The sequence below is a fragment of the Fusarium fujikuroi genome, chromosome FFUJ_chr09 (assembly GCF_900079805.1).
Source record: "Fusarium fujikuroi IMI 58289 draft genome, chromosome FFUJ_chr09".
NCBI classification, from domain to species: Eukaryota; Fungi; Ascomycota; class Sordariomycetes; order Hypocreales; family Nectriaceae; genus Fusarium; species Fusarium fujikuroi.
In genome coordinates, this window is record NC_036630.1 from 2,952,647 (window position 1) to 2,970,157 (window position 17,511).

Sequence of the window (17,511 nt, forward strand, 5' to 3'; positions counted from 1 at the left end):
GCAATTCCGCACATTTGAAGATGATTGATTTGACGGCATTGTGATACAGAGGTATCGAAGACTTAATAAATGACGATGATGATTCGATCATATCGTGAGATACAGAAAGCGACGTTAGAATGAGGAAAAAATAAAAGAGATAAGAAAAGGCAGTCCTTCTTGGCACGCAGTTGGCGCCAACTTGATTGCCTTTCTAAGGTCGGGTGGCCAGTATTCTTATACAGGCTTGTACTTGCAGGCGCGTAGATCAATAAAATGGATGTTCAATCTGGCCTGATTGGTGAGTTTGCGAGCACAAGTCAATCACTGCCCGCTTAGGTTAGCGCCAACTTTCAGCTTAAGCTTGAAAATCAAGGGTCTTGCGGGAAAGAGGGGTAGGTAGACGGGACAATTCCGTGCTTATATTCCGCTATTTCAAGTATTCTACTACCCTACATCTAAACCCAGCAGAAAGATAATCCATTGACTTCAATTTATTAGTCTTATTTTCTTTAACTGTTATGCCATTAATAAGTTCTTTCTCTATTAATTTAATACCTCTGATTTTTAGACTTTATTACATAATAATAGAAAACGCCTCTAAAGGGGGTATTTTTTTGTAAATATAAAGTTCCTAGTACCTAGCGGATCTGGAAAATTAGTATTTAAAGCACGTGAACCAGGTTACATAGAACCAGGGGGTCTGCTTATAAATCAGATTGCATTAACCTTTCCTTTGGCAAAATAACTCATAGATGTATTCTCCTCAATCTCTTCAAGCTCAGCAGATGCGAATTGGAATACGGGATAGGGTATAGGTGTATATGACTTATTATGTTGGTTTGTCACTGAGAAGCAAGGAAGCTGTGCCGGAGCTCCTATGTTCACTAATGAAAGCTACAAGCATTAGCCTGTTAGTTAGCAAACCAGATGATCTAGAAGGCGAACACGCCAGTCCATCACGCGATATTCGATTCAGACCGCACGTTATCTCTGATACTCACTGAGTCAGTCAGAGGATTCCTGGATTTTGAGTTCAGGCTGGCTGTTTCATTGTCCGGATCTAGTGGAGCCTGTAAGTGTGTACCAGGTACAGATATTTCTTCATTGCAGTGACAACGCTGCCTCACTGACGGAGCGACAGCATAAGAATAGATCGAGCCCCAGAACTTGAACACACTTGCTTTGGCCCCATTGACCTAATCACAAGCTCGTATCATGACACAAACTAACCCCCCCCAAATGCTTCTGCAAGCCAGCCAAGCAACTCAATCTGTATGGAAGACTCTGAACAAATGGCTTCCCCCTCTCTCACGAGACAAAGACTGGTGGTGGAAGACTCTCGGTCCACAAATCAACACCCTCCTAACAGAAGCGGACTATGACTTGAACGAGCGGTACGAAGCTCTGCTTTTGTTATACCGATGGGTTGTTCCGGAAATGGGACCCAGGCCACGGTCAAGCGTGGCACCCTCCAAAAGTTTCATGACTGATGACCACTCTCCCATTGAATATAGCTGGAAATGGATCTCTGGAAACAAGAAGCCTGAAATTAGATACGCCGTTGAGCTCGTCAGCCCCTTAGCCGGAAGCAAGCAAGATCCATTCAATCAAATTCCGACGAGGAATCTTGTTTACAACCTCGCCAAAATCATTCCCGAACTCGATCTAACGTGGTTTGAACATTTCTGGCATGAGCTGCTGGGTCCTGGGTCTCCCACAACGTCCACTTCTGGAGTTTTGACAAAAGGTTCAACTGTTTTTGCGGCCTTGGAAATGCTGCATGGTCACTTGTCTGTCAAAGTGTATTTCATACCAGTCGAAACACCAGATTTCAGTGCCTGGCACCAGATAAAACATGCGATTGAAGCATCAGGATGTCCAAATCTCGAGGCTTTAAATCACGTGGACGCCTATCTCTCCAGCCACGACGACGGAAGACAACTCCGCCCGTTCATGCTGGCCATAGACCTTGTGGAACCTGCTGCTTCGCGGCTCAAGATATACGCAAGGTCCAACCAAACTTCTTTCCGCTTTGTTAGAGACGTTATGACTATTGGTGGACTTCGCACAGACTTGGATAGGTCTATAGAGAAGTTCTCGGACTTATGGAAACGTGCACTCGGCCTCGACCCTGACACACCACCTGAAGACGAGCTACCTAAGGTGGATCATCTGACTTCCGGGGCGGTATTTAACTTTGACGTCGCACCAAAATCTCAGATTCCCGAGGTCAAGGCATATATACCAGTTCGGCACTACGCTAATAACGACCTTCAAGCTGCACTTGGGCTTATAGGGTACCTTGAAGACCACGGACATGGGGGTTACTCGCAATCTTATCTTCGTGGATTGGATATGTTGGCACCGTCAGGCCAGCTTGACCAAGCTACTGGGGTTCAGACCTACTTCGCAGTTGCGTGCCAGGGTGAGGACCTGTCTCTCACTTCATACTTGAATCCTCAATTTTATGCAGCATTTCAGGAACCAGAACGTACATAGATCACGTATTTTGATTCCATAGCGGCCTGATACTCGAGCCAGTAACAAGAACATGCAAGCAATCTCGTATTTACTCTGGCTTCCTGGCCCACACAGTTCTCAGGCGAATATACGGGTGATTCCTCCTGTCTCTGATCTCTCGCCGGAACTTGGCGATATATACATGGACCTCCTCAGGAGTCCATCCCAGAGTGTTGGCAACGAACAACACCAAGCCTTCAGTGTCCCGAGTGCTGAAAAGCTCACCAAATTGACCCATTTCTTTGAGCTTGGGATCTTTCGGGAAAGGGTTCAATGGTAACTAAGGGCGAGACTGGTCAGTGTATCCTTATCTATCTCGGAAGAATGCCTTACCTTTGAGTCCCATTGCTCGACATCTATAAACCCTGCTTTCTCAATGCCAGGTCGCTGAAGATTGTCACCCACGACAGTGAATGTGTTTCCAATTGTTTTTGAGGCTTTGATAAAGATAGGTCCCCACTGTGCTAATGCCGAGTCGGGCTTCACACTATCGTCATCACTCTCGATGATAGCTGAGGCTTCAAAGGACTCGACCCAACCGCCCGGCTTAAGAACCTTAAAGGCCTGTTCAAAGAGATTGTCCCAATTTGGAACGCATCCAACTAAATAGCGTAGGTGGACATAATCGAATGACTCTGGGGGAAAGGTCCAGTCTTGGTTGAAGTCCTCAATTTCGCTGTATATGAGATAAGGCAATGGCATCATCGTTTAGTGGACGGGCCGCAACTTACAACTTGACATTAGGTGGCACCCATGAAGGTTGAATGGGAGAAATGTCCGTCCCTATCACTTCGCACCCGGGATACTTGTCGGCAAAATCACTTTCAGGTCAGCAAGGCTAGAGGTTTTGGATCTTGCAGTTACTGACATGGCCCATATGCCTGTAAGATAGATGGAATATCAGTATGGCAACTCTAGATGAATTTGATACAAGGAATCGCGTACCTGTTCCACATCCAACGTCAAGCACCTTCTGGTAGTAACGGATGGCTTTAGTCTAGGGCTCACTGTCCTGGAAAACCTAACGACTTACTTGAATATTATCGCTGAGAGGAGCCAAGTGCAGCTCTCCACTTTGCGAAAGAGTAAACATGTGATGCCTATACGTATTAATTCACAGGACTCAGTAAAGGATTTAACTCTTACGCAATGTCCATGGCTTCACTTTGCCGTTCATCATTAGAGCCCCTAGCGCAATATCAGCTTTGCTTTCGGTCACATAATAAATGATGTTACCAATAGGCCGCGTTCCCTCTCTCGCTGTGGTACGTCCTACCATTGATGGTACGATAGTGGAGGATGCTTGAGGTGATGGAGGCAGTTGAGCTTTCGAAGTCTTCGCCAAGGCCTGGGTCATCTTCCTCCCCCTCAGGAAGATCATCGACTTCAAGCGCCTGTGCAGCAGTTGCGACAGGTCCCTGACTCTGGGGAGACCGTGGAGACCGCGGCGAACCGCTCTTGGGGCTCTTTTGAGACATCCTGCAGCAGCACCGTAATAGACAAGAGTCGGAGACGAGCGGCAGCGAAGAAGAAAGCCGCGCTCTGAGCGAGATCAATGCGTCTTTTAATTGTGCGTAAAGCTTTGGGGCTTACCCTCAAGTTGATGATCTGATTCGACATTCCCCAGGTGCAGTGTAACATGTGACGGATATTCCTTGCCTATAAATTTGAGGCCCATCACCAACCAGCCACTGAGAGGATGGTATTAAGCGAATCAATGCCACTTACAAGCCCATTCGGAGTGGAAGAAAACAAGGGGTTCGCCGTCTTGGCAAGATTCTTTGACAAATGCTGCATTTATACGAGCCTTTTGAATAGATTTTAGAAAGTAAGGTTGCCTGCTCTGTAATTCTATTCGCACTAAGGTTAGTTCTACTAGCCAATTTAAAGCATTGCCACTACCCAAGAGATCATCTACCGGTATGTTTGCCGCGCACGTATAGCAACCCCGCAGATTGGATCAGTGACGCAGCCCCGCATTTTGATTATCCCGCGACTCCCGTCCACTTCCAGAAATAAAGGACGTATACTCATGAGGCAAGCCGTTGACTCTCCAACATTGGCATTTCTGTCCCTTATCAACCTGTAATCGGTTGTACCTCGCTGCAATGACTCTCTCATGTAGTGACTGTGGTGCCACTTTTGCTAGACATGAGCATCTTCGACGTCATCAACGACGGCATCTAGACATTCGCCCTTATAGTTGTCAAGATTGCAATAGTACCTTCACACGGAAGTGAGTCATTAGCAATACAATATCCCATCTTGGCAACAATCAGGTTAAACAAATGCTAGGGATACTCTGAATCAGCATTTACTTACCCATGATCCTGCCAGGATGACTCGTAGGTCTCGCAGGGTGGCCTATGTAGCTAAGGCTTGTGTGTCCTGTGCTCGATCCAAACAACGTTGTGACGGTCATTCACCATGCGGAAGGTGTTCTCTCAAGAACCTCGACTGCGTGTATCGCCATTTGCTGCAGAAGGGACAGAACTCAACCCGTGGGGCCAGCCCCCAGTCCCCTTCCGCTAGCAGAGAGAGCTATTCACAAAACACTTTACCCGTGGTCCAGAGCCAGACCCGCCCTTTAGCACTTGACTCAGCACCGAGTGTTTACAGTCCCGCGTCTGAAGCGATCGGTGAGCCTCCTTCTTTATCAACAGACGTCGGCAACAATTTTGTAGAGATGAGTATGGATTCAGGGCAGGAAACCTTTCCTGATGGAGTCTCCGTCAACAATCTTACATTTAAGATTGGAGAATCGGACTTGCAAGGCTGGGCGTCGCTGGGTGTCGATATTCCCTGGAACAGTTCCATGCACTCCATGCTCGATAACCCCTTATTCGAACTACCTGACCCCATGGCATTCTTTTTCCAGAGTCCAAGCGAACTACTCGGCCAATCAGACGTCCAGGCAATACCGTGCCCTATGGACAGTGAGCCCATGGTCCATCAACTCGAATGCGAAACCCCGACCCCTAACTTTACTCATTCCTTGGACATTTCAAGTTATCAAGGCCAAAGCAACCAGACATCGCCCGAAACCACATCGCATTCCTCTGTTAGGGATGATGCCGAGCTTGAGTCATGGAGGGCAGAAGACTACGGGCATGTGCCCGATATTAATGACGAAGCTTATCAAGTCATGGTTTTCACCTTTGAACAACTCAATAGCGACAATGTATATTGCATTCCATTCACAGACAAACATTTGCCATCTCTACAGCATATGCAGATCTATATGCAAGTTTACTTTGAAGAGTATCACCCTATTTTCCCTCTACTCCATAAGGCGACATTCTCACCTAACAAAGACGACTGGCTATTGAGCCTTGCCGTTTCATCGATTGGGTGCCTGTTTTCAAAAACCTTGCGGTCAAAAGAAGTCTTTCCAATTATGCAGGAATTTCTACGCCGAGCTATTCGTATCCAGGTTAGTGCATCCTTTCTGGTTACTAGAATCGACCTTTACGAATAAAATCCATATTGACAAAGCTTACTTACTAGCTGGAACGAAGTCAGACCTCAACACCCAGTATCAGTGTTGCTCAGGCTTCTGTCCTGAACCAGATTGGCATGATGTACGGTGGGGACCTAAGATTTGCAGAATGTGCTCATGAGACAATGGCGCAACTTACAACCCAATGCCGAAAGATTGCTTCATCCTCACACAACTTAGCAAATTCATCAATCGCTGAAAATACAGTATCTCAAGGCTGGCAAGCATGGGTCAGGGCCCAATTAGAAATTCGTTTGTTTTATTGCGCTTGGGTAAGTGTCTTACATCTTATTCATCCGGCCTTCAGTAAGACTGAGAATCATGGTATCTGACTCTGCTTCAGCTTGTAGATAGCCAGCAAGTTGGCTTCTTCGCCTTTTCATCCACGATTCCAATCGACTTTCTTCAGTTTCCCATGCCGATCAATGAATATGTCTGGGGCATGTCTACTGCCGAGACGTGGCAGAATAGTCTCGCAGAAGGTCTGGACTGCAAGCATACTTGTTAAATGACCTAGAGCTGACATTGTCTTCAGATTCATCTTCTCAACAATTGACTTCACTCCGTCAGGTACTCATGGGACTTTACCGTTATCGTGAGGTCCCTGGCCAGCTTGATGCATTTAACTCGCTTCTTCTGGTAATGGGTATTCTAAATGACCTCTCTGGGCTTCGCCATGCTCATTTATATCTGGAAATATTGCAGCGACGTGTCGAGACCCTTCCACCAACAGCTCTTACTCGAGCTGTCATGACTAACATCCACATGGTTTCACTCTTGATATACTTCCCGACAAGAGAGGTTATCGCTTTTGGACGTTGGCGGGTCACCGAAGCCCAGCATTCAATAGTTACTGAGAAACTGAAAAGATGGATGTCTGATACCCGCAGTGCACGAGCGGCTCTGGTACATGCATGCAGCATTTGGTCCCAGGTTCGCTTAAGCCGCACCAATTCTCATCATGAGCCGCCAGCCTTGCTATATAGCGCTATCTCTATCTGGGCTTTGGTCGAGCATAGTGAAGAAGTTGTTGAGAATGCAGATGAACTTCCAATTCTTCGGCTGGATAGCCTGAATCAGGACGTCAAGCTCTGGGCTGCTGGGAACGAGAAGAAGCGCTTATACTTGAGTGGAGTTGGGCTTCTGGCGCATCGAGGTGCCTTGGCTCGGTTGATAAGTGAGACTGCGAGATTGCTAGAGCAAAGGATTGCCTGGCCTCAAGCTTGGAGAACAGGGCCGCATTTAAAGCAGTCTTATGCCGAATCACGGAGGGTACAGTAGTTTGTCAATGAGACAAATTGGGAGATATAACTCGAGCACTGTATTGAGAGAAATAAAAGGTAGCAGTAAAATCCGTATTCGATACATCCAAATAGATATGTTAGCCAACCAATGGCTCCATCCTTTCCCGGCTCTGAACAGCTGCCTCGAATTCCTTTTGAATGGTTTCCAGTCTTTCAGGGCTCCTGACAGTCAATACGACAGGCAATTCAAGCCCAGGATTACCTGGCATATCGCCTGGAAAGCTTTGAGGGTCAAGAGGAAGCTTTGTTCCAGGCTTCAAACTAATATCGAAAGCCCAAAGAATACGCATAACACTGACAGCAAAGCTTCTATCCGCAACGTGGTAACCGGGACCTATAGCAGGGCAGAGTAAGTAAGAGATCGAGGCAGGTTGGTCTCAACCATTGACTTACAGATGCGACGTCCAGCTCCAAAGACAAAGTGGTCTCTTTTGGAAACGTCAGGGGATGCAGCGCTCTCCTGGCTCTGATGGCTAGTCAGCATACAATCAACTACCTTGGAGCCCTCGCTATTTCTCACCGATCTTGTGTCGCCCTCAAAACGCTCAGGTATGAAATTTTCGGGATCCGGATAGCGTGTCGGGTCTCGATGAATTGCCCTTGACTTACATTAGTATGGGAACTCATCGAAAGCAATATCAATGCTTACCAAGCATTCAAATGTATCCTGGCTCCCTTTGGTATGCGGTAGTTCTTATACATTATATCTCGAGTGGTCGTATGGGGATGGCCCAGGGCAACAGGAGGGCGCCATCTCCAAGATTCCTTCATGACCTGACGAATATATGGCACACGTTCCAGATCTTCGAAAACGGGAACTCTATCTCCAACAGCCGAATCTATTTACATTAGTACTTTATAGCCCTTGATTTACGAAAGTTAAGAAACAACTCAATAGACTTACCAATTACCTTTCTCGCTTTATTACAGACATCTGGAAACGTTAACATAGCCTCAAGGAATGACCAAGTCGATATCCGACTCTGTCCTCTTGTCAGTATGACAGCTTGAAGAAGTAGAGGTACATCAAAGCTTACAGTATCTGAAGCCCCGATTATTAGCATCATGCCCAGGTACGAGGCATCTTCGAGGCTGTCAAGTCCCAGATGGTTTGGGTCTTCGATGACCCTTCGGATGAAAGTCATATGCGGCGGAGCCTCTCCGGCATCAATCTGTGACTTTACTTTCTGGGTGATCGTGTGAGTCATAGCCCCCGGGCTCCCGAGATGGACCTTACCTTCAGTTTATCACAACACCACTCATAGTCACGCTTGTGCCTGGACTTTGCATCCCTTTCCCAAGGTTTTAGAAATAGTGGTAGCTTGTCAAGAATGTTGAAAGTGTCAACTAGATAGTAGCCAGGGAGCATACCAAGAATCTGGGCTAGACCTGTTTCGAATATGTAATCGATGACAGGGCTATTGTCTTCGGGGACATCCAGGCCAAAGATCTGGGACGAGAATGTGCTATATGTGTAGCGACCAATGCTCGACCATAGAGATTGCGGATCGGCGCCTTTGCTGGGATTTTGACCAATATCATTCAGGAACTTCAACGTTTCGAAATGAAGAAATGGAAGACCAGCATCGGCGAGATTTAAGTTGGTCAGCCCAAAGGTTGTGGCCTTTCGTTGACTTTTCCATGCTTTTTCACTGGAGCTAAGAAGGAGAAGGTTGAGTCGGTTGCATATCTGCTCGTTACTGACAATCCAACGCGGTCGCTCAGATGTTTGGGCCGCAGCCTTGTCGAAGATTGCTCTGACGGCTTGGTCACTATTGATGAAGTACTCCTGGATAGTGCCGAGCTGAACGAAAAACACCTCGCCGTATTCCTCGGCCCACTTTTGGAAAAGAAGGTGCTGGCGATGTTCCTTGGCTGCTTTCAGGACGGTGGGAAGATGGCCAGCGATAATGTTTGCGCAAGGAGGTGAAGGGGGAAGAGAGAGAAGTTGCTTAGTTTCCCGTCGCCTTGATCCTGCTCTTTGCACCAGGACCATAAGCAGTGAGAGCACAGCCAAAGCTATAGTCAGCTCCCGGCTTGGCATGGGAATTGTTTGAAGCATAATGAGTCTTGGTTTTGTGATGTTGAGAATGAGCTTGATATGTTTATTAAAGATAAAGATGAGATACTTGCATTTATCGTTTTTATCGCGGACACCACTTGAATAAATACATTATTTTAACTGTAAAGAACAACATGGTCTAGGGAATGATGCCCGAACTCCTTGAAACTAACTGCATTCGTGCCGATTAACCCTGTGGGGTAACCTAAAATCACCACAGCGGGTATTCCGAAGACTGCGCCCTCTCCATATTCCGATCTTCCATCTCGCGGAATACGGGGTTCTGGTGTGAGAAATGCACAGGTATTGACTGAGCTTCTTACTTCGGCCATTTGGTTATGATCAGGACACGGAAAGTAATATCCAGATACTCACTTATGCGCGGAATTGAAAGTAGTCATTTGCCTCCATATTCCGCGATGCCTGTATTGGTACCTCCCCTTCGAACTTCAATGGAATCTTGATCAGCCTGGGCAGCCTACTAGATATTGCATAGCCAGTTTCATAACATTAGCCTTTGTTGATAATCCCCGGCTAACTTTTCAACAGATGTAGCTCTCCATACCCATTACTCTCGCCTCTCTCGGTATCTGCAACTCTTGCCTCCCCATAGTAAAACCCCCCTCCATTGAACTCACCATCAAGGGTTGGGTAATAAAAGTCTCTGTAGATACTCTTTATCCGCCTGGCACTGTTAAGAAACCTCTGTCTAATCGTCGGATAATTAGCAATGGCTAGCTTTCCGTCCCGTTTCACAAAGTCTCCATTAACCATGACATGCAAGATATCGCCAACGCTGGCGTGCAGCATAATTGCAGCGATGGGGTCAGTCCATCCCAGAAGTGAGGGCGACTCGGCCGCATTCCACACAATCAGATCTGCCTTTGCTCCTTCGCGGATGACCCCAAGTTCTGGATGGCGAAGTGCAAGACCTCCGGCTCGAGTTGCAAGCGAAAAGGCCTGAACAACACTCATTGGGTTGTTCTTGGGCACCTCCCATCCGGAGAGTACCTTATCAAAGAAGAAATAACGGACACTCTGCAACCAGATTCGGGCTTGTGTCAAAATGTCGGTTGAATAGGTAAAGTGGGTGTCGACGCCGAGAGCAGCCTGATCCTGGATGTAGTAAGAGTGTGGATGCGTATGTCCGTAGTGCATCTCCGATTCCGGAGTGATAGAGAGATATTGGTTGGTTTGGCGAAGAAGGTTGGCGCCAGTGGCTGTGAGGAAGCTGCCGTGAGAAAAGACAACTGGTATCGATGTGTTGAGTAGGTCAAAAGAGTGAACGTCCTCGGGGAGGTTAGAGACTCCAAAGGGACCAGCAAGAGAATGGGTTGTCACAACCGAGACATTGAATTCTCGTGCGAGGTTTGCAACTTCGTTTGCAACATCTGGAGGGTTCGGGCCGAAGGAATCATATGCTATTCCTAATTGAACATTGCTATGTTGGAGAAGGCCACTCTCAGCTATTTCAATAAAGTTAGGAATCTGATCATTGACCGTGTAGTTCAGGGTCGGAACGTCATGGAAAGTATATGCCCAAAATACACGAGCTCCGCTCTCAACCGAGGCATTGAGACCCGCATAAGCTGTTTCATTCGACCAAGTGTGATGAGCATGGTCCAGCGAAGTTGTCACCCCGGCATTCAGGGCCTCTAGGAGACCTGCGAGCTGTCCCCAGTAAACGTCTTCGGCATTGAAATGGGGTGCAGCTGCAAATTCTCCGTATCGCCCAAAGTATTGAGCCAGAGTAGTATTGGATCCAAGTGTCTTGAAGGCTGTCTGCCAACCATGGCGATGCGTATCAATGAAGCCGGGACTTATGATCTGGCCGGTGGTATCGATGACCTCGGTATTTCTGGGCAGGCGAGATGGCTTGGAAGTAGTGACTTTTGCGATCCGGTCGTCCTCGACTAATAAATAGCCATCGCGAAGGACCCGAGGCTCGGGCTCAGATTCATCCCAGACAATAATAGTAGCACCTGAGAAGAGCTTGCTACTGGCAGTAACACCAGCTACGTTGCAGACAAGCAAGGCAGGAATAAGAATAGCTGGTTCAAACTTCATGATCGTCGTTCGAGAGAAGAGAGAACTGGAGAATTAAGTAATGGGTATAAAGTCTGTACGTCAACGTGAACAACGAAAAGTGCATGACAACAGCGCCCTTTTATAATACTAAAATTGCTAAAGAATGACGTTAGTCCGGATATATAGATGATTGAACTTGTGATACTTTTAGTCATTCCTTGTAAGAGTGGATATTTAACGTCTTAAAATCTAGAAAATTCTGGAGATAGTAGGAGGTCAACGACGGATATACGGAAATAAAAGAAATTGCAGTCATAGCCGAGACAATGCGACCCACGGTACTGGAGTCAAAGCTACATATTTCAATTCACTAAATCTAGCGCTAGAGTTATATAAGCAAAGCAGTTAAATAGTAAAGTATTGTCACAAAATCATGGCATGTTGCTAACAGATTGAGACTTAGTTAAACAGAGATTTAAAGTCATTTGCATTCTTATAAACTATCTGATATGAAATATCTAATCTATTACTCTTCTCAGTCGCAATTTTGTATCCTACTAAGTTTTATATTACCAAGCCAACACCTCCTGGATACCACCGCAAGACAAGCTCGAACACAGTGCTTCGTCCTCCTTGTTAGCCTCAGCAGCCTCATTAGATGGCAACTGCTGTCTTGCGGGCCAGATCTGCCTGCCTGCTTCCCTCTCAAGCTTGGCATGCTCGTGAATTGCCTGTCGGTGAGATTCTTGGAATGATAGTGGACCATGTTCCAGTCGTGGATGCAACTCCCCACTAACGAAGATGCCTGCATTGAGATTCTTCTGGGCGCCAATACACAAGTCCTTATCTTCCGAGACAACGCGTGCATAGAGATCAGCAATATTATGGAAGTCCTCTTCGGATGAGTTCTTGTTGCGGAATATTTGATAGTGCATAGAAGAGGAGGCAGGTCCAAGTGGCATGAAACGCTGAATCATCATAAAGTGAGGCCTGCATGGTGTTAGAGGACCCCAGGGTCGGAACATATCAGGTACTTACAGGACGACTACTGAAGCACTGGGGTAGAAGTATGTGCTTGCGAGTTGCATTCCGCTCTTCTTCTGCTCCTCAGTCTGAATGCTCGAGTGCTTGATCCATCCCTCGCCGGTGTCGCACTTTGTCTTTCCGAGGTCTGCAAGGGTAGGAAGATCGGGATGGGTCGTGGGACAGTGATAGCATTCGTTGAAATTGTCCGCCAAGATCTTCCAGTTATATTCACCCTCCATGCTGTATTCATTGTCCAGAGTGTAGTCATCCCAGTTGACCTTCTCAAGACGTTCTTGCTGATCAATACCCTCGAAGTATCGAGTCCAGGGTTCCGGGTTCTCAGAGCTGTCGAGGTTGACCCAAACAAAGCCATACGCATCGACCTTCAGATGGATTTTGAAAAGACCGTTCTTGCTCTTGTCAAAGTTCTCGAGCTGATCATAATTGGGTGCCTTGGCGAGGTTGCCACTCAGTCCATAAGACCAACCGTGGTACTTGCATGCAAAAATGGAAGAGTTGCCTTGCTGTCCACCTTGAACGACAGGAAAAGCGCGATGACGGCAGATGTTATGGAAGGCGTTGAGGTTTCCCTTTCGATCACGGGCAATGACGAACTCGTAGCCGGTAGTGTTGAACTTCATCCAATCGCCAGCCTTGGGAAACCGGTTCTGATGGGTAGTAAGCAGCCACTTCTTGGAGAAGATGGCACGCTTCTCGAGCTCATACATCTCAGGAGAGTTGTACCATGTTGAAGGGAGAGCACGGACGGGACTTCGGTGACTTGTTTCAGTGAAGTTGTCGCTCTCGACGTTCACCTTGAGCTTATTCGCAGTTGACATTGTGTGTTAGGCTTTGTGGAGATAAGGTTTGGTGAGATTGGTGAGCGTTATCTTGCTTGTGAGAGTAGCTTGACAAGACAGGCATAGCACTTTCTTATAGACAATCGTGTGCCTGATAGAACCCGGGCTAGAAGATAACGACCCCGATATTCCGGGTTGAACCCCTCTCGATGACAGCGTATCGGATGCGTACTTTGGTCATAATGAGGCTGGTCTTCGGGAGTTCTGATAGTGCACGCTTGAGCAGGTCTTGTGACGCTGATCACCCGACCCTTTCAGCCAGAGATATGAAAAGAAAGCCATGTTAATTGTCGTTCAGTGATTGGCCAGCTCGCCGAGTAGCGGTATCGCAGACCGAAGCCGTATCCTCCGTCAAGCAGACATCACCAGTAACGCAGCATCGAACGATATCGCTTCTCCGCTTCATTGGGCTTAGACTCAGGCACCTGATCGGCTTCTGGACCGCTTCGGGACAGATAAAGAGAATGCGCAAAGTCAATTGGCGGGTATCAGTGTCACCCCGCATTATCCTCTCGGTACTGAGACTCCTCGGCTTCAGAACCCGAGAAGCATCAGTCGCATCGAGTCTAGAACCCGAGAGATGTGCAACCCTCGCTTCGGTTTGGGAATCCGTGTGAAATGATTGAGTGTCATCGATTCTTTATTGTTCCAATTGACAGCTTATCATTTCCTTTTGTGGAAATGGGTATGCAAGCTATGCATATATGAATGAGGTGTCGAAAACTCTATGGCAACTTCAGCCAGTCCCGAGTTTGGTGGCTTCAAGTCATGTGTTTTCCGCCAAAGTCTGATAAGCTTGGGAATAAACCGGGCAAGATCGAGATGAATGTGGAGGTGGATCATTGTTATCTTTCTGTTAATCTCGCACTGTTAGCGCCACTGCTGCTAATTCACAGTTCCTGACCGAATCCGTAAAACGGTGGAACCACTCCTTTCACAGTTCAAAAAACGGAATTGTGGGTTGTAGTGGGTCGTTCATTTACATAGAGGTTCGGTCAGCGAGGCAAGAGTTAAAGGTCATGAACAGATAAGTTAAAAAGCATAAGTAGGTCTATGTACTCAGACTGGATTTAATATATGAGCTGCGTGTTACCTAGGTTACTGTGCCCCGATCTGAGTGCTTGTCTTCATGATTCACGATTATGTGGTCTGTTTGCAAGCCCAATCTTCTAGTGAACGAAGCAATATTAACCCTGCAGATATCATAATATAGCTTAGATTAAAATTGACTAAAAAGTTCGACGTCTCAGCTATGACTTCCAGAAGATTCCATACATATTTATGTGCAGAAGAATGGCAGTCTTTGCTGAACAATTAACTCCGTGATTATATTGCGGAGTTTGGCGGAGTTTACTACCAATGCCCAGATAAATGATTTGTATGCTTTCACTGGAAACAATAAGAGTCCAGGCGTAGGACTCGACTTATACTATCGGGGCAATTCAAATTGCGTTCCTTGTACCCGCAGTGCAATGAATTCACCTGACCGCACGGAGTCGGGCTTCATCTGCCTTAACTCCGCAGCGACCATACCGAGTGGGGCCTTTGCGGAGTTTGTTATAGTACTTGAGCTTGGTCAAATGTTGAATGCCTCCAACCTATAGATCACTTCCATCCAACAAATACATACCATAAAGTGCAAACAAAATGACAAAAAAGATCGCGATCGTTGGTGCTACTGGGGAAACGGGAGGGTCAATTGTTGATGGCCTCCTCGGGTCCGAAACCCAATATGTCCGCACCTGAACTCTTCCCAGCTTGTTTGAATACGCTAACAGACACCAGGAAATTACAGCTTTGGTGCGACCAAGCTCAGTTGAAAAGCCAGCAACTATCAGCTTGAAAGAAAGGGGCATTAAGATTGTGCCAATTGATCTTGGTGGAAACCATGCCGAGCTGGTCGCCGTGCTCACTGGGATTGACACTGTCATATCGGCCATTCACTTTCAATCACTTCATAATGAGATCCCACTGTCCAATGCAGCCAAACAAGCTGGCGTTGAGCGATATGTGCCATGCTTCTTCGCCACCATTGCCCCTCGTGGTATAATGGATGCCCGCGATAGAGTACGTTGGTTACCCGCCAGAAGTTCACAGAGCTAAACATCACTCTAGAAGGAGGCAATCCTCGATCATATCCAGAGGATCTATCTTCCCTACACCGTGATTGATGTAGGTTGGTGGTACCAGATTACTCTGCCCCGAGTTCCGTCGGGTAAGCTGGACGAATCTCTCGTATTCCCCAACAACAACATCATCGCTGGCGGTGAGATCCCTTCCGCGCTCACAGATGTTCGTGATATTGGAATATACGTCGCAGCCATTGTGGGCGACCCAAGAACTATCAATAAAAGAGTAATGGCCTACACAGAGACCAAGACGCAGAACGAAGTCCACAAATTGGTAGAGAAGGTGATTGGCGAGAAGCCAGAGTCTACTGCTGTAAGTCCATTGGCTTGAAACCGTTTGAAAAATGATTAAACTATTATAGTTGTCAAAGGAACAGCTTGAAGAGATGTTAGCACCATTCAAGGGATCCACGGAACAAAACCAGATGCGTAGTATCTACGAGTACTGGATGTCTTGGGGCATACGAGGCGACAACACGCCAGAGAATGCCGTTTACCTTGGGTATCTTCTTGCAAAAGACCTGTTTCCCTCTCTACGAGGTAGAAGTCTGGAGGATTTCATTAAGGATGCTCTTGAAGGGAAAGTCAAGAAGGTATACCAACAGTAACATAGACTGGCTAATAGTGCGTTTCGGTACAAGCAACATGAGATGTCTATTAACTGAGCTGGCTACTCAGGCTGTATAGATAACTATAGGTATTTATTGCCTTGCCTCAGTATTCTTCACTCTTAGGGTAACAGTTATTCCCTATATTGATGTCGTCTGATTTGCAATAACAGAGTCAGAATCATAATTAATAATGTAGTAATGATCCCGCAGCTGGCATAGTGTCTAGTATCCTGTAACACTACTGGAATCCTAAATTACATTAGTCTTTACTTGCCCCAGGTTACGATCTCAACACTTACTAAAACGGGCCAATAAAACCTTAAGTTCTTCCGATAAAAGTAATAAACACCCCGATCGCGGCTCATTCGGATGGATAGCAGCCGACGGCATATATAATTGTAATAGTGGTTACGATCTAGTTACCGACAGCTGCGCTAATGATTAAAGTAAGATCCCATTCAGAGCCGGACTTGGCAATCTGAATAAAGAATACATTAATGCCACAAACAACAAAGAGGTAGGTAGCCAAAGTAGCTTACGCACAGTAGATACTCTGGCTTGGGTTTGCGGCCTCATCGTTGCCAGCGCCATATCTATTAGTCAGAGAAGAAACCTCTAGCAAACTCGCCGATTAAGGTACTAAGTATGATACCGTCCAGGCAGGTTCATAACCATTCGAGACTGAAGTATGGGTGCCTGTCTCATAGGAAAAGGTCCTGATAGAGGTTCATTGCAGGGTCATTAAACTTTGAACGCGTTTCAGCTATCGAGGTTGTGGCTATTATGCCAAGGAGTCCACAATCTTGGTGCTCTTGATGGTTTATCGCTGTTATTGGATTGCCAGCTCAAGCATCGATTCTTTTTCTGCGAGTCATATAACTCCAGGAGCTTACTCCCTCTATACACTCATATTGGTGGAAGAGGTTTCGCCTCGGTTTACCAGCATATGAGGATAAGCTCTGTCGCCATTTGTGGCAAACATTCCACTTCCTTATTGCCAGCATCCATACTCTCTCTCTCCAACAGCTACCTTCCCAACACGGGTTGAAGGTGTCGCGGCGGTAGTGGAAGCCATCCTCAAGGACTGTAGTCTTGAAAACCTAAGCGCTGGTTCCTTTCTGGAGTCCACCCAAAAAATGGGTACAAGGATATAATTCTCTTCCGAGGGTAGAAGTTATTTATAAGCAATCCATCTTCTAGAGCCAACCCCAGGTCTACGCCAAGATCTGCTCCGGAGTTAACTTTATCATGTGTATGGATGCTATTAGCTACCTGCGTTAATTATGGGGGCTTCAAAACCGCATTGACGTTAGACCAATTTGGTCTAAGATAATTCGCCAATCACTACCCACTTTCAACCACGCTTAATACAATCGACCAAATTTTAAACAATTTGCAATAATTCGCTCGGGAAATACATTGAATTTTAGCTAAGTATAACCTTTATAGAGAGTTTCGTCAAAAGTTCCAAAGATCTTATCTAACATATC

General features: G+C 46.5%; 7 protein-coding genes; 3 read left to right on the forward strand and 4 right to left on the reverse strand.

The window, feature by feature from the left end:
• Positions 1 to 1,221: 1,221 nt before the first annotated feature.
• Positions 1,222 to 2,481, forward strand: FFUJ_09179 (related to tryptophan dimethylallyltransferase; the record flags this gene model as incomplete). The annotated part of the gene is made up of 1 exon (XM_023568948.1): positions 1,222 to 2,481. One exon carries the CDS (start codon positions 1,222 to 1,224, stop codon positions 2,479 to 2,481), a length of 1,260 nt encoding a protein of 419 aa, XP_023436063.1.
• A 70-nt stretch (positions 2,482 to 2,551) lies between these two features.
• On the reverse strand, positions 2,552 to 3,980 carry FFUJ_09178 (related to methyltransferase; the record flags this gene model as incomplete). XM_023568949.1 has 8 exons in its annotated part: positions 2,552 to 2,782; positions 2,836 to 3,178; positions 3,234 to 3,323; positions 3,371 to 3,383; positions 3,448 to 3,475; positions 3,536 to 3,602; positions 3,649 to 3,690; positions 3,739 to 3,980. 8 exons carry the CDS (start codon positions 3,978 to 3,980, stop codon positions 2,552 to 2,554), a joined length of 1,056 nt encoding a protein of 351 aa, XP_023436064.1.
• Positions 3,981 to 4,840: 860 nt separating this feature from the next.
• FFUJ_09177 (uncharacterized protein) lies at positions 4,841 to 7,282 on the forward strand (the record flags this gene model as incomplete). XM_023568950.1 has 4 exons in its annotated part: positions 4,841 to 5,935; positions 6,025 to 6,273; positions 6,345 to 6,483; positions 6,537 to 7,282. The coding sequence occupies 4 exons, from the start codon at positions 4,841 to 4,843 to the stop codon at positions 7,280 to 7,282; spliced, it is 2,229 nt and encodes a 742-aa protein (XP_023436065.1).
• Positions 7,283 to 7,382: 100 nt separating this feature from the next.
• Positions 7,383 to 9,367, reverse strand: FFUJ_09176 (related to O-methylsterigmatocystin oxidoreductase; the record flags this gene model as incomplete). XM_023568951.1 has 7 exons in its annotated part: positions 7,383 to 7,639; positions 7,699 to 7,771; positions 7,826 to 7,904; positions 7,955 to 8,144; positions 8,210 to 8,288; positions 8,343 to 8,492; positions 8,543 to 9,367. 7 exons carry the CDS (start codon positions 9,365 to 9,367, stop codon positions 7,383 to 7,385), a joined length of 1,653 nt encoding a protein of 550 aa, XP_023436066.1.
• Positions 9,368 to 9,901: 534 nt separating this feature from the next.
• On the reverse strand, positions 9,902 to 11,434 carry FFUJ_09175 (related to amidohydrolase family protein; the record flags this gene model as incomplete). Its single annotated transcript, XM_023568953.1, has 1 exon — positions 9,902 to 11,434. The coding sequence occupies one exon, from the start codon at positions 11,432 to 11,434 to the stop codon at positions 9,902 to 9,904; it is 1,533 nt and encodes a 510-aa protein (XP_023436067.1).
• A 530-nt stretch (positions 11,435 to 11,964) lies between these two features.
• On the reverse strand, positions 11,965 to 13,260 carry FFUJ_09174 (related to choline monooxygenase; the record flags this gene model as incomplete). XM_023568954.1 has 2 exons in its annotated part: positions 11,965 to 12,385; positions 12,434 to 13,260. 2 exons carry the CDS (start codon positions 13,258 to 13,260, stop codon positions 11,965 to 11,967), a joined length of 1,248 nt encoding a protein of 415 aa, XP_023436068.1.
• A 1,668-nt stretch (positions 13,261 to 14,928) lies between these two features.
• On the forward strand, positions 14,929 to 16,018 carry FFUJ_09173 (A622-like isoflavone reductase; the record flags this gene model as incomplete). XM_023568955.1 has 4 exons in its annotated part: positions 14,929 to 15,015; positions 15,067 to 15,348; positions 15,397 to 15,723; positions 15,773 to 16,018. The coding sequence occupies 4 exons, from the start codon at positions 14,929 to 14,931 to the stop codon at positions 16,016 to 16,018; spliced, it is 942 nt and encodes a 313-aa protein (XP_023436069.1).
• Between the last annotated feature and the right edge of the window lie 1,493 nt (positions 16,019 to 17,511).